The 16,683-nt window shown below is 46.5% G+C and overlaps 1 protein-coding gene across 1 annotated transcript in view; it reads right to left on the bottom strand.

Annotated features, from left to right (window-relative positions):
• The window catches only part of LOC111874594 (basement membrane-specific heparan sulfate proteoglycan core protein), a gene marked incomplete in the record, with an annotated part of 357,246 nt that extends 351,021 nt beyond the window's left edge, over positions 1-6,225 (bottom strand). Inside the window, 3 exon segments of the mRNA XM_033755519.1 lie at positions 1,429-1,595; positions 3,091-3,253; positions 5,473-6,225. Coding sequence (XP_033611410.1) covers positions 1,429-1,595; positions 3,091-3,253; positions 5,473-6,010 — 868 coding nt within the window.
• Positions 6,226-16,683: the final 10,458 nt, after the last annotated feature.

Below are 16,683 nucleotides of genomic sequence, written 5' to 3'. Positions count from 1 at the left end.
TAACCCCAGAATTAATCAAAAATGTTATGAGTTTCTTGGGGAAAATACTTTAATGGATGATGAGAAAGCAGAAACATCTGATATTACTATGCTTCTTATGATAGTTCAGAAACTGGGTATGTTTCCATCCTCAAGCACAAGAATTAGGAGCTATCTTCATAGGCAGAGGCACTGGAGAAAGCTAATCTCAATCATCAAACATATTTAGTTTCCAAAATATTGTATTTTAGAATACCAGAAGATGGACGAAGTCCAGAAACTCAGTAATCCTGCGTGTAACTCACCGTCATCCGACCACTCTACAATTAAAGCAGAAATATACATGGAGATGAGTTAATACACTGAAGCTACTTGAAATGTCTTGGATGACGCAAAAGAAAACTGTTTTTCATCTGACACAATTCATTTGTAACTGATAAAACTCTAAAACTGTGGCCAATATTCATGGCAAGAACGAAGTTCATTTATGATTTCTGTGAAGAAAATTGAGAGTTTCTGATTCGTTACAACCAGTGTACTGACAGGACTCCATGGGGCATAGTCCTCCTTTTAGAAAAGCTAATAGTTCTTCAGCTAATCAAGAAATCCCCAACCTTTCATGAAACCCCAAACTTTATCATGACCGTAACAACCCACAGCTGATCTCTATCCTGGGCCACACGAACCCTGTAAACATCTTACCACCCCATTTTTTTTAAATCAGTCTCAATACTATACTCCCATTTAGACTTATCTCCTTCAGATTTTCCTACCAGAACTTCATATCAATTTCTCTTCTCTCACATGAACAGTACATGCCCTGTCCGCCTCATCCTCCCTGATCTCATCGTCCTAACAACAGGGAAGTTTTTCTTAAAAGCACTGCAAGCAATGCAGTTCATGTGGGAAAAGTCTGTTTATGATTTGCAGGCAGTGGACGGTAGATATCAGCTTCAGTACATGTAATACAGACCTGAAAGAAACTGTCAGCACAAATTCTGAGGCAAATCTCATGATAAATCAGTTCCCAGCACACAAACAATTCATAACTGTTCATGACATAACCAGTTCCTCCTGGTTTCTTTGGAATGACAACCTATTTCTCTAAGATTCATCTTCATATTATCTGCATGTACCATTCCCATCCCCCTAAGTAATCTCATTCCAAGCGGTTTCCTGACCAATTTCCTGTATGGACTTATCTCTCCAATTCTAGTCTCATCAAGTGTTTCTCTAAAATTCATTTTACTATTATCTTCACATAGCTGTAAGCAATATGTAGATTAAAAGTATAGAAATACATTGCCACTGCAACAACAGATACAACACTACAATACTGAACTGAATGAATAACATAGGAAGAAGAGGTTTTGAAAAGCAAGAAATCAGAACTTTATACAAAGAAGTACTGGGAGAAGGGCAGCTGTGTTCACTGTTCATGATAAGTACCTCCAAATGACCTGAAGTTGAAGTTTTTCTCTGAAGCTGAAATTCCTCCAAGCCTGCGGTAGTCAGCAATCTGTGTGTAGAGACGCTCTCTCAACTGATTTTCATTATAGTTGTCTATTGTACCAAGGTCCAGTGTGACCAAACTGCTGAAATTCTCATCAGTTTGCCTAAACAAAGCAAACAGAAGGACTCACTACAAGAAATAATTAACACTGTGTGAAGAGTGCTGTAAAGTGTTGTTAAACAGAGGTTCAAAAACAAGGGGTAATTTTTAATTGCATATAAATTCTTATACCGGTCTAGTGAAGCGAAATTAACGGCCGTGGGGATCCGTTGCACTGACCACGCGACACCTCTACTCGCTAAAGTTGGCACTAGCTTCGCCGACAAGCAACAGTCGCTCAGTCGGTATAGTTCGCTTGCGGACTACAGGCCACAGAGTTTGTATTTTTTTTTTATAAATACTTATAGACGATGTCAAAAAACATACATTTATGCTGATATTTTCATGTAAAGATGTTTACAATTTAGGAACATTCAACCTCCACAAATGTCTGCAACTAATGGACAGAACCCTGAACTGTCACAACTAACATGTTTCTGCCCAGTGTTGTCTTCAGCGCTGCTACTGGCAGACACCAGTAATTGGGTCCTTGACAGGCAAAGTGTAAGCGCCTTGCAGACAGACCCAGGCAGACTTCGGCAGTCCTAAGAGATTATTTTCAAACGGTTTCACTTTTACAACGTTATAATCATTCCTGACTGCTCTCCTGTCAATCACTCTTCACTTGCTATCCTTCATAACACTGCATTTCTGCAAGTCTTAATTTACCTATTGAGTGCTACATTATTAGATGCAAAGCGGCCTCCGTAGTCTAGGGGTAACGTTCCCACCTCATGACTCAAGGTACGCGGGTTCAAACCCGGCGGAGGTCGTGGAATTTTTAAGGGCGGAACAATTCAGGGAACAAGTCCTCCGGGAGGGACTTTAAGCCGTGGGTCCCGTGTCGTAACTTTCCGGCACGTAAAAGAACCTCATGTCTCAAGGAGATGTGTAAGGAAATTTCCCACCCAACAATAGCCTCTAACGCCTCTGGTAGATGGGGGGGGGGCATCTAGATACCGCTGAGCCAGTAGACGCCGAACTCGCTGGCTGAGTCGGGACTGATGGCACGCACCAATACCGGTAGGGTATAGAGACTGGTAGACTATCACAGGGGGACATATAATAGACCACTGGTCGCGGTGAGAACAAGTCCTCGGGGAGGGACTTTAAGCTGTGTGTCCCGTGTCGTAACTTTACGGCACGTAAAAGAACCTCATATCCCCAAAGGGGATCACTGAGCCAAATTCCAGGACGTTTCCCGCCCAACACTAGTCTCTAAGGCCTCTGATAGCTGGGGGAAGCATTATAGACACCGATAAGCAAGTGGCCGAAATCGCTTGCTCGGCGGGACTGATGGTACGCACCATTTATCGGTAGGGTATAGAGACTGGTAGAATATCATAGAGGGAAGCACAATAGATCAAACTGGTCGCGGTGCATGGGGAAACCCACCCTCTCTAACTAACTAACTAACTACAGTGTTGTCACTATCTCTCCTCTCCTCACATTCTCAGTGCACGCTACTGCTCTTCTAACCCAGCCTGAAATCAACTTACTGTATTTGGATCACTGTGGCTGACTGCCGACCGGACACATTTTCGTACAGCTCATTAACAGCTTGGGACAGGTCCTGTGACAGTTGCCGGAAAGCCTCGCTGTTCCTGTCATAGTACTCAGCTCGGAAAGGCTCCAGGATCGTGAAGGTAATGCGGTAGAACCCTGAAACACAAGTCACAATCGAGCAGTACTACTTGTATTCTGGGTGTTCCCTGTTCAGATTCCAACATGAACACGACTCGTCCAAGACATCTCCTAACTGGTCCATGCCTCATCATCCACAGTCACATCCCACAATCAACCTGCCATTTCATCTTTGGCACAGTGAAATCTACGTCCAATGTAACTATGTAAATGTAACTATATAACAAAAAAAAAAGTTTTCATGCGTGACCAACTATTCGTGGACTCATTCTAACTGTACTGATAATTTCAGCTAGTCTGCAGACACTTCCCGCTCTCTCTCTTCAGTCTTCAAAGGATTAACAAACGTACTAGGTAGGAGTGTGTATTTTAAACATTTTAAAATAGTTTTCAGATGTAGTCAAGTTCTGTATCAAAGAGTCTAATAAATTGGATCATCAATTCAAACCCCGTCTATAGTCACCCGGAGTAGTAGCACAGAGCGGTGACAAAGAAAGATAAGAACGACAGGAGTCAGAATAATGTTGTGGCACGCAGACCCGTTGCTAGGTAATGGCTCCGCCAACAAACACGAACGCAAAAATGGTACAACAAAGGGTGTCTTCTATGAGGTTCGCTAAGCAACAACTGAACAGCAACAAATGAACGGCATTCTCTGTACGGTCCGTGTCGATGTTACAAACAGGATAATTTGTGAGACGAGACAAACTCATCTTCTCGTCAGAGAGATATGACATGAAAGTTTTGACGGAAAGGGTTCAGGTGCAAAAACATCTCCGGTCGTGATCCTCAAGGCGCTTGGCGCCAAGACGAACTGTTTGGCTGCCAACCGCCAGTCGTAAAGTAACTCTGACTGACTCTGGACTCTGGACTCAGTTCAGTTAAGTGAGAGAGTGTGCAGTGCAGTTCTTGTGAGCAGATGCTGTTAGAATCTGGTAGCTGAGGCACTGGGAGAAGTCAGGAACCCAGAGTAGGCGGAACGTCCACTGCTGCAGCCGTTACCTGGCAACGACTGGTGAAGACACAGCAAACTGAGAAGACTTATGTATGTGCTCTAGTGAACTGTAAAGTGTGTGAATATGAAATGGTTATAATTACTTGTAGTCACGGATCTATCAGAGTTCAAAAATCCGATTACCAATCCAAACCCCGTCAGTAGTCACTCATAAGCGTGACAATATCGCATACAGTTCCCAAGACAGCGATGTCCGTTTATTCTGTTGCCGTTACCATTATTACCTAAGTCGGTATAGCGACAGACTACGAACTGGACGGTCTGGGTTCGATTCGCGGCAGTGCAAGATCCTTCTCTTCTCTACGGCGTTCAGACGGGCTCTGGGGCCCATCCAAACACCTAACCAATGCGTAACGGGGCCTCTTTCCACGGGAGCAAAGTGGTTAGAGCGTGAGCTGACCGCTCACCTCCATCTAGTGTGGAGGCCACGAATGGTTGGGCTATACCCCCACTCCCCCATATGTCTTCATGGCACAATGCTTAAATAGTTAAGAACAAGGACTTTTACCTCTAGTACACTACAGGGTAAATGCAGGCGAGAAAATGGCTCTTCAGAAATAGAAGGACTCTAGACACGTAGAAGGGCCCAAGGAATGACCGACATGTTACAAGGGAAATTATTACAACGCGGGTTCCATAATTCGTCCCTACATGCACTGCGACGACTTCAGCCCTTGTGAGGGCCTCTGCTGACCAGCGTCAAGCCCGACTTTCAGCTTGCACTTAATGAACTTCCATGCAGGCCTGAAGCACGAGAGGACCATGCAACGATGTGTACACCTCGTGACATGCACCGGCAGCCGAACTTGGCATCTTCGCCAGTCCCTCACTGCAGACATGTTCTTGCACTTAATGGAGCTCGGCCCTTCTCGAGAAGCTACCAGTTGTGCAGCTACTCAAGAACTTCCAGCATTTTATGGAACCCGAAGGTTCACTCCCGTGTACACACGAGCCATCCATTGGTACCTAAGCCAGATCAATCCACTCCGTACCAGCCCATCCTATCTCAGATCCAGCGTAATATTACCCACCGACCTGACTTGCTCTCTTTCCTCCTGGCTTTCCCACCAGTATCCCACACGCACTGCCTGACCCCGTTTAAAATTGTTCCAGGTTTACTTTACAAGTAGTTGTGCGTCACTTTCAGACAATAATTCACGCGTCAATTTTGAACATATTCTTTTGATCTCTGTAGACATTCAGAAAGTGGCACAGTACTCACTTGGCTGTCGGTCCGCTGGAGGCACAGCCGATGGGGGTGGTACTGTCCTTCCATCCATGCCAGATCCCGACGCCGCCTCGCTGAAGTAGTCCTCGTCATCGGAAACGTGGTGCTGTAACTGGCCGCGCCTGCGTGCTGCGGCGACTGTCAGGTCAGATTCGTCGTTCTCCTCAACCTCGAGCTGTTCCGTCGTGCTCTCATCAGCGCCCTCATCAGTGAGGTTGTCGGAAGTCGCGCTTCTTCTGTTTCGGTGGCTCGCAGTCGACTGTTCGGTCTCACTTGGCGATTTTGTAGCAGATGTCACCTTCGCTGAACGGCTATCAGATTTCTTATCTGATCCGTCTGAACCTCCAAACCAGTCTCCGAGTAAGTTTCCGGAACTAAAACCGAACAACCCTTTACCCTCCGTCGCAGAGGAGGTGTGTTTTGAGTCGTGCTCCTTCTCCTCTCCGAACCAACTGAAGGACCAGTCTCTCTTGGCACGCTTGCCCAAGTCACTGAGCGTACCGAAGAAACTGCTGTCACTGTCGTCACTCATGTCAGGTTTCACTTCTTCGGGGTCTTCAAGAGGACTCTCTACAGGTGCCACGATCTGGTGGTCGCTGCTGGAAGCTCCTTGGTGAAATTTTGTGTTCTCGAAACGCCGAGAGGTGTTGGAGTGGTGCCGTGCACTACTGCTGCTGCTCTTTCGATGATCAGCGTGTGAACCATAGTCGTTGCTGGCTGTACCGTCGTCGAACACCAAATCGCTGTCAATCTGAAAAGTAAAGAGAGAAAATAAAATCAAAATGAAGAACACACGAGACTGTGGCTCCAAACTTCTGACAGGATAAATTATTTGGCATTGTCAGAAGGTGAAGATTTCTACTCATGTCAAGCTGTGAAGTCCATTTGGCCGCTTATCTACTGGGAACTGGGGGCTCTTTCTTAAGCTGATCATTCACGATACGCAACGCCGTCTAGAATGGGTGGGACATTACCTCCACGCCAATCAAAGAGTGCGGTGGTCTTGGCACAGGGACAAATTTGCCTTAAACCCACCAATCATGTGAATATGACGATGTTTCCTACCGCACACGCTTTTTGTGGCGGGGCTGGGAGAATGACCATTATAGTCCTAATGAAAAGTAACCACGGCCTATTTTAAAGTACAGTATTTACAGTATTACAGTAAACCCTCGCTAATGCAGATTGAGCGATAATCTAAATTAATGAGGCAAAACATAGCCCTAAAAGACAAAAAAAAATAGAAAATTGAAACTTAAATGATAACAAGCAATCCTGATGAAAATAAATAAAAATAAATTCCACTGTAGAGCCGGTATTCAAAACCTATAAAAAGACAAGAAGCTGAAATCCAGGATCTCCTTTATCCAGCTGAAGGCAATCTTGGGTATGTTCTTGCGTGGCAGACAAGCAGATCCCGACACTGCAATATCGCAATGCTGACGCGACCAGCAGTTGGAACTGATATTATTGAGTTTTGAGAATCCTTTGGAACCCTTCTACTTTGCTTTATTCCCTCACAAAGAAACTCAGCTGCACTTCTTACTTTTTTACTCGCCCTTTGGCCCTAGAGTCCGCTTAGAACCTCGGTCTCCATTATAAAAGATGCCCACTCTTCTCGCTTGTCTTTCGCCTCCACTGCTTCACTGTGAACTCTCGTCAATGATCCTCAACATGTTTGAAGCCGCTACCAAGCAACGGATAGTGAAGACTGACAACACTTCACATGTGTTGTAGTTACGGTGATCTTTGGTCCCGTAGTTATTTGTAATTACGTATGTAAGGGTCCAGTAAATCCAGTTCCCAATCGAAACTTCACCTATTGCCACCCAATGACGTGACAATACTACACTGACTCATCCACCAGTCACGATATTTTCCCATAAAAGTGAAGGTAAAGCTGATCCTGTGCTAAATTAAGCACTATACCATGACGACATATAGCTCCACCATTCTTGTCCTCGGCATTAGATGGAGGTGAGATGTCAGCTTCACGCTCCTGTCACTTTACTCCGTCAGTGGCGCGAGGTATTGACGAAGCACGGGCCGAAGACTGGCTACTGCTACTGGTACTGCTACTGTGCGCACAGCGCTCTTCATCTGTCAATCGCAACAATGCTGGGCGTCTGCGCGGAACACATTGGCGCCAGTTATAAAATAGCACACCGGTGCCTTTCTTGCTGGTGAACTGACGCAGTCGGAAGGGTGCGGCTCTCCAGACGCCGGGGGGGGGGACCACGTCCTTACACTGCGTTGACAGAAACGTTCCAATCTGGATTCTTGTGCGCAGACAAGTGTGTCATTTTATCTTGAACAGATGTTCTTCCTTTTACTTTCATAGCGTCTTGCTACGCTCGGAACTTCCCCTAGACGACGCATCCTTGCGAGGCAATCAAACTTGAGAATAAATATCTTTGTAGCCCAAAGCACTGAAAAGCGATTCGCTAATAGAACTCCCAACACTGTGTGCTCATTCCTTCCTGTAGAAGGGCTTTCAAATGCGTCCATATTGTGGCATGTATACCTGCTGCTATGGAACGACCGCGAAATATGCAACTATACACAGCCGTTGCTAAGTAACGGCTCAGAAAACAAGCATGTTTCCACAGCAACGGAGGAACGGTGGTTTCTACGCAGTCCGTACCGAGATGTTATAAGCAGGGCAAGCTCGATTTGATCTTCGATATGATGGTTACATGGACATTGCACATAGAACATTTATTAGAATCTACTCCCTATTCAAAAGTGAGCGTATGAACGCCTACATTAAACTGGCCCTCCATAAGGCACTGATCAGATCAGTAATGACTTAACGCTTGTCCCGCCTGGGAATTAACGGCAGACGCCCACATTTTAAAATTGCTGCGCCTGCAAAACAAGGTTCTCCGCACCACTGACAATTTTCCAAGGCGCACACCGATCTGCGATGTGCACATGGCTTTCAACCCTCCGTATGTATATGATCATATAACAAAATTGTGCAGGCGACAAGCAGAAGTCATACAAAAGCATGAGAATCAAGATGTTCGTGGTATAGGAAAAAGTGAAGCCAGAGAAAATATAAAAAGCTTAAACTTATCGGTAGCCAAGCTTACAACCGTTCAAGTGACTAAGCTGCCGTTGTAGCATACGATATGTAAGATAAGCACCATCTGCTGTGCAAAACCTGTATTGACAATAGACTTGTATACAGTTCAAAAGGAAGCATTTTCAGTAACACGCTATAAGTGCCATACGTACACTTGACAAAGGGTCAAGCATATTCATAAGAAGCAAACCAATCCTCTCGCCGGGGAGTGTTACATAAGGGCTATGACCGCAGGGGTTAAGCTGAAAAAAAAAAGATCTGTTCGTGAGTTTCAAGGGGCTTGGCGCCAAGACGAACTGATTGGCGGTAAACCGTCAGTCGTAAAGTGACTCTGACTCAGATCGCAATGACATTTCAGCAGATTAGGACAGGGCTCAATAGGGCCGAGTCAGAAGAAGACATAACACAACAATGGGCATCACAAAAATTGTATTAAGTTATGAATATTTCCTAGGCGGTAAATATGAAAGCTGGCGAGGGCCGACAGCAACTGTAAATGACCCATCCTCTCTTCAGAGAGGGTGCCCCACATCAACAAACCCGCAACTGTCCGACAGTAATAAAAATCTTGGCTTGGGCACTTAGATTGGTGCTTTATTCCAAGGCAGACTGACCGATTGACCGCTGGTTGTAACATAACTTTGACTTTGAATTCCTGTAGCAATCGATGGTTCAGTAATATAAAATAAGCAATGACAGACACTACTGAGCTAATTACTTCCACACTACCTTCACATAATTTTCCTCCGAAATACATTTTTGCATTTTCTTTGTATAAATACACACCCTCGAATGCAACAAATGTGCAAAACCACTGAACAGTTCCAATCTCTCGCTATGGCCACCCTCTAACGACTCACGCATATACACATTAAATCACTATTTACCGAATACGCAGCCTATCAACACTGGAAATTTGTCTTCCAATAAGGCAGAGACGACAAAGCTGCCTGAAGCAGTGGTACCCGTCATTACCACCTGCCACCTAACTATCAGCAACAAAGCCGAATAGTAAAGCTTACGCTTCCGCCTGCTTTAACCATGTCAAGCATAAAATTAATCTAAATATGATTTATAAATTAATTTCGGATACAATTCCAGATTAGGCCGTTGGATCTTTTCTTTTTTTCTTGCCCAAGCCTTCCAGCCGCACTACGGCGCTCGGCCTCTAACAGAAATGAGTATCTGGGATCTCTCTTTGGACAAAAACCGGTCGGCGCGTTAGGCTGACCTCACCGCCATGTGTGAGCCGACTGTGCCTCGACGTCTCACAACCGCATGAGACTCCACGGCCTGATACAGGGATTGTGTCGCATGACAGAGAGCTCAGCCGGTTAATGCCGTTTCGGAAAATACTCAATATCAATTCCGAGAGCCATTGGAACATACACTGTGGGCTAACCACTGGGTTCCGGAGGGTAAGCATTGGCAGCCCTGCGTTCTTACCACTTATCTATGGGGAAAGACTCTGAGGAAAAGCACGAAAATACCCAATGGGAGCGTGTCTATCTGTGTGCGCCTGGTACAGCGGAACTCGTTGGGGACTGTCGCCACACTTCGCAACCTCGTGCAGCTATAGGGCGAACCCGTGCAGTCTGGAAATAGGAAACGAGAGATCAAGTTTCCTGCGGTTGTCGCTGTGGGGATCACAGCCCTTATACGCCGCCCTGTAGTCCCACAAGTTCTTACCGACGTTTCGGACTAATGTGGCGCCTCCATATTCAGGGTAAGATTTAAGCATGCGTACTCTACACTCATGATGGTAGGGCAAGACACGTCTCACTATCCGAAACTTTCTATGAGAAGCATAAACAGGTGTGCTTACTTCTTGCCAGAACTTCGTGTATCAGGTAACAACGGGTCTGCTCGAGGTAGAAAAGGCAAAAAGTCTGTCCGTCTGTCTGTCTGTCCGTACCTATACACAGGACTGCACAAGGACAGCATAAACGCACACCGACATTCATGCCTCGAGTGGGATTCCAACCCACGATCCCAGTGCTCAAGCGGGCGAAGACAGTGGCCACTGTGATTGGCAGGGGGAAAAGAATCTGGCCCCCCATCTCCCATCTCGTGCGCTACATTGACTGACCTATCCCGGCTCACGCAACTTCCTTTTTGCATCCCTAAAGACATTCTGTAAATTTAAACGTGTAAGTCCCAAGATCACTCCCCTCCCAGCGTGAGAATCTCTGCGGCTCGCGTCAGATGGGGCACATTACACGCATTCCGGGGGGAAGGGGCGTTCCCTTCTACCAGCGCACCGCGCCCGAGCTTACATAACTTCTTAGTAACAGGGACGCCAACCGTCGGCACGTGACCTGAAAACGCAAAACTGTTTCAACTTTATTTAACATGTTTTCGTATTCTGGCCATGGAGACGCGGGTATTTGTGGCCCACCTTCTCGAACAGAGCGGTATCTGCTTTAAGCCCCCCCCCCCAGCTTTCCTCTGTTATTCTGCAAGGATGTTCATGTTTCCGTCAAGAAGTGTACAAGTCCTCGTCTGGTCAGATTACGTGATCTTCCGGGTTGTGACGTGTACTCTAGCCGGCGGATACCGACGTTTCGAAGGACTGTCTCTATCGTCAGGGTGAAAGGGAGAAACTAGTTCCACTATATGGACAGGTTACAATTTAGATGGCCTACATATACATCCGTGGCCTCCACTCCCCCCCCCCGCCATGGATCTCGGTAAGCACCCTCCTTTATAACCAAACCCATCCCTCATCCTACGTACGGTCTTCCGAAACGTCAGCATCTGCCTACACGGGCACAGAACACTCTCAGGCCTCAAAGCCTGACTGTAGGCCGTATAATGTGAAGTTCGCTAGTAGCAGCCCAGCTGGCCGAGGGCAAGCCCACGCCGACTCTACAACCCTATCAACAACGAAATGTCTGCAAAGCTAAGCAAGTGGAAGCCTAAACTCACTGTCGATTTTGTGTCACACTACGACCCCTAAAATACATCACGGATCTCAGCTCTGTTGACTGCAACAACGGCTCCCGTTACCCAGCGACTTGCACGAGCAATTACTATTCCAAGAGGAGCGCGACGTGGCACGCAGCCACCGCGCTCTGCGGACGCCGAAACTTGTGTTCCGAACAAACTCCATGTTTTTCCCTTTTAACCTTTTCTGACAGCCATGCCAGAATGTACAGAACCAGCAGTAACACATAAATGTCGTAAAAAACAATGATCCAATTAAAGGCATCATTAATAAAGGTAAAAAAAGGTAAAGCTATCCCTGTAACAGGCGGTCGAGGCTCCCAGATGGAGGTCAGGTTGTCAACGCGGCGGCCGCCCTTCACCCTCCGGGGCCACAGTGCGGCTTAAGGGAGTATGGGGATACTGTTCTTCCGCTCTTCTGTTTGCTCCTATTGGTTCGTTCACAGCTTCTGCCACAATACATTTATATGCTCGGAAACCACGGAAGACTTCAGTCAGGATAGTCTGTGTCCTGTCCAAGATTCGAACCAGTAACCTCACGAATACCAGTCCAAGACGTTACCTGTGTGCAGAAATCTCGAGCAAAGTCTGTCCATGTGCTTGAAGATGTATAGGGAGGGTAGCAGATGCATAACTCCACGCATTCTCAACGTCGTACTGGATCCGCTAAACTTTCCTTACCATGGAACTGGCTCTGGCAACGGCTCTATCAAGCCGAGGAACTTGAGCGCTTCTTGAGCGGAAGTTTGCGGCAAAGCTTGTCGAACACACGAATCGAGAGGGTGGGAAGACAAAACGGAAAATGACATGTCAACATTACTCCCTATAAGAAGGAATTTTATGGGCACTTTGCCACGTCACTACTTTGCGGCGCCATTAAGCCCCCTGCTGCAGCATCAGAGCTCCCGTGCGAGGAATGAAATGGGCTCCGACAGCCTGCCCCGGCACGATCTGCAGACGTGCATTACACAGAGAGCAAGGAGTTCTGGACGAAACGAACGGTTCGCGTCGCGTGAGCAACTGGAAATCAATATGGCGGCAACTGTGATTCATTTTTGCGAAACATATATTGACGTAAAGATCACGGCGCGCATGTGTGTGTAGATGTGAGGTTCTCAGGGCCGTGACTTCGAGGAGCAAGGCCACTATCATATATTATGTGACGCTGTGCAGTCTGGTATTTACATGTTTCGGGAGAACATACTGCCTCTATCGTCACAATCAAAGACTACGCGGCACGAAATCTTCGATCATGGTGATGAAAGCATAACTGAGCTCCGAAATGTCAGTACAGTTTTATACGAGAACTATGTAGCGTCACGGCCGGTCACGGTAGCCGAGGGGTCTAAGGCATGCACTGTCTTCGCCTGCTCGGCAGCCGGGATCGTGGGTTCGAATCCCACTCAAGGCATGGATGTTTGTGTGCGTTTTTCTGTGTTTGTCTACAGGTAGAGGCCTTGCGACGAGCTGATCACCCACCCAAGGAGTCCTACCGTATGTGTAAGATCTAGAAAAACCGAAGTGAACGGAGTTCATGGAGGTAAGCCTAGGCCCACTGGGGCTGTAGTGTCACGTCACAGACGACAGTGCCCTTGCGAGTATACACTGTGTGCTGGCCACGCAACAGGGAACCTGATGCTCGGGCAAATACACAAGAACAGCGCGCAAACGTTACACGGCCACGGGTATCAGACGCGAACATTATCTACCCACTGATAATTACAGCAAACCTTAGCTAATCCGGTTACAGTCAATCCGGATCGAAAAATGAAAAATGAAAAAAATCTGTACACAATTGAGCACACTTTAAAGGACACGTGGGATTTATGAGCAAGAGGACTTTCAGTCTGTGTTGAGGGCACCTGGAGAGACTGAAACTCCGCCAGGAAATATCCAGGATTGGCTTGAGCTGGATGAAGGAGACCCTGGATTTCAGTTTCTTGTCTTATAGTTTTCAAATAAAGCCTTTACACCGACATTTGTATTTTCCATTTATTTGTTTTCTACGTTTCTTTTTCTTTAAGGCTAAATTTCGCTTCACTAATCCGGATTAGTGAGGGTTCACTGCACCTACCCGCGTAGCATTACGCCACGCGTAGCTTGGGCCGTGACGAAATCCATGCGGCCAGAGTAAACATCCGCCGAGAACGATACTTAGCAGGGCCGGCTGGTAACACAGACCGATCACCCTCCCGGTTTGTACAATTTTATGGAGCCCTTCAAGACAGGAGCTTACCGCTGTAAGATACAAATTTTCGAATTGCCCTGTGCTCAATTCACATAAACCCTTAGGGAACCGGGGTCAGGCAGGCTTCCCACCGCGGCGGCCCGTGTTCGAGCCCGGGTCCGGTCATTTTGGATCTGTGGTGGACAAAGTGGCACTGGGGCAGGTTTTCTCCTAGTACTTCCGTTTCTCTTGCCAATTCTCATTCTGCCGACCGCTCCACACTCATCATCTATCGTCCGGGGCTGGTACAGTAAGCCAAACAGTGGCCGACTTACCAAGTGGACTCAGTCTCACCCCACCCCACACAGGAGACCTACTACGTCCATTAGATCTGTTTCGATTCCATTCCCGACCTATTTACTGACTCTCCCTCGGAGGATACACGGATATGGTACGAGACGGTGGCCTGGCGCTACAAGAAAACAAACACGCATACTCATCTGAGCACTTCTCTCGGACTGTGAAACAGGCAGAACTAATATTCTCTTTGTATAATTGAATGTTACCGTTTTCAACGGAACAGATGTTGAACATGGCCGTAGTTTTGTTGGATTACACCTTGAGTTCGCTTCTTCCGTTGGTCGCTGGTTGACCGGATGTTATCCTGTGAATATTTTGTCTCTGTTGCAGCCGATTTCTCTGGTTTAGAAAACCCAAATTAACAGCCGTGAGGATTCGTTGCGCTGACCACGTGACATCACCTCTATCCGTAAAAGTTGGCACTAACTCCGACGACAAGCGACGGTTGCTCGGTCGCTATAGTTCGCCTGCGGACTAAAAACCACGGAGTTCGTTTGTTTGTTTTTTTTTGTTTGTGTATATTAGTGTTCAAATGCTGAAGTACTTGAAAGCGTTTTTCACAACAGTTTTCTCACAGCCTCGGCAATAAAGAATTTCGTTATCCGTACTTATCATCTTTCCTTCGAACTCCGGCTGATACAGCTGTAATTTAGTTTTCTGACTTACTTTCACTTTTCAGGCCGCGCCATAGCTCAAGCGTTTAGTCGCTGGCTTCCCACTGCGGCGGCCTGGGTTCGATCCCGGGGTCCGGTCAAGTGGGATTTGTGGTGGACACAGTGGTGCTGGGGCAGGTTTCCTCAGAGTACTTCGGTTTCCCCTGCCAATCTTCATTCCACCAATTGCTTCACAATCACCCTAACCAATCATCTGGGGCTGGTACAATAGGGCAGAAGTGGCCGCAGTACAAGGGGCTTAGTCCCACAGCACTAGCATTAAAAAAATTACTTTCACTTTCGGCATGACTACAGAAAGCTAAACAAACCTGACTACAGACCAGTCACCACTAATGTGAATGGCCCCCAGCTTCAAATGAAGAAGCGTAACGAACCTCCTGGAGACTTCGGAAGTAAACAAGTGAAGTCCCTTATCGGTTGAATAGTATTACGTTGATAGCGGCTACATGTGGACGCTCCAGACTAATCTCTTCGCAGCCACTTTGATGGTACGCGGATGAGGCAAGTTACGAGTAGAGGAATCGGGGAAGTCCCGTCCTGGGTATTGCATCAGAAACATGAATGACGACGAAATGTTGAGTCAAATATGCAACATATTCCAATACGAAAAAGAAAAAATGTATACACACGACCATGACTGAAAATTTGAACATAACATTAAATAATATGTACGTGTATGACAAACATTTTAATACTTCCAGTCGCACTAGGCCCTGGGGTTTACTCAGCTGCTAACAGAAATGAGTACCAGAAATTAATTAAATAATTTTCCTGGGGAGTAAAGCGCGGTCGACGCGTAGGGCTGACAACCTTACCGCCATCTTTGAGCCGATTGTCTAGACAATGTGGGACCCTCAACGTCTCACAACCCTATGGGCCTTCACGGCCTGGTACGGGGATAGCTTTACTTTTTTACTTCACATGCAGTACGAGTATAAATAGAGATCTTCGAAAATATGATGCTTATTCATAAAACAGGCAAAATATGCATTTATATGCACCATCAAACCATGTCCAAAATTTAAGAAACGAAGTAATTCATACATATATCCAAACGAGCAAACTTTCTGGTTGCAAGAAAGAAATATGCATTTGCATTAAAATCCGGTCCCTAATAATCACACACACACAGCATAGCGGCTGGGCCCCAATAACCGCACCCACTTCTCGCGACATAATTAACAGAACGGAGGTACTACTTTGCTGCACAGAAGCTGTGAGACAGCCAGCTGAGTGCATGCAAATAAAGCCAAGGTGGTTACCGTATCTGATGCCATCTTGCTGTGCCTTACGTCCGTCCACTTTAATATTTTATTTTGTATTGTTTATTTAACGACGCTGTCGGCGGTTAAACTGCTGCTGGCCTTCGCCTGAGCAGTCATTCTTGGCGTCATCTCTCGTCGAAATCTATGATCACGAGTTTTGTTTTCTCCTTGACATGCATGTGTATAGAAGTGGGACCTCCCTTCGACAAGGGGAGGGGGTCGGTCGCTGCGTTTGTTGAGTTCTTCGTCTGGTAAATTGCTGTTGGGCCTCGTCAGCATAGTCACTGTTGGTTTCGAACCCGCGAAACCCATGACAGTATTTTACTGTCTCAGATTCAACATTTCCGGAACTTGGTGCACCATGTTTCTGTATTTATAACCCCAAGAAACAGGTTGGCCCAATTATACACCCCTCCCCAGGCACTGGGTTCCCCTTTCGTCCCACCTACGACTCGCAGGGTTACAGTGCAGGCTGTCCACAAGGAGAACGATGCTGTTAGTTGCTAAGGCTATATATTAAATATCGGTGTAAACTGTGGCTCGCGAGCCGTGTGCGGCTCTTTCAAATCGCTGGTAAGGCTTGCGTGGGGCAAAAAGCCTCGAGTAGGTCTTTCATTTTTGTGGGGACAATACAGTATCTGCCATAAATAAATACTTTCATGCGAGAATTCTACAATTAAATTGTTAAACCTATGTAAAAAGCAT

This window comes from Cryptotermes secundus, unplaced genomic scaffold, assembly GCF_002891405.2.
Source record: "Cryptotermes secundus unplaced genomic scaffold, Csec_1.0 scaffold1415, whole genome shotgun sequence".
In the NCBI taxonomy this organism is placed as follows: domain Eukaryota; kingdom Metazoa; phylum Arthropoda; class Insecta; order Blattodea; family Kalotermitidae; genus Cryptotermes; species Cryptotermes secundus.
This window is presented reverse-complemented; position numbering and strand designations above follow the sequence as displayed.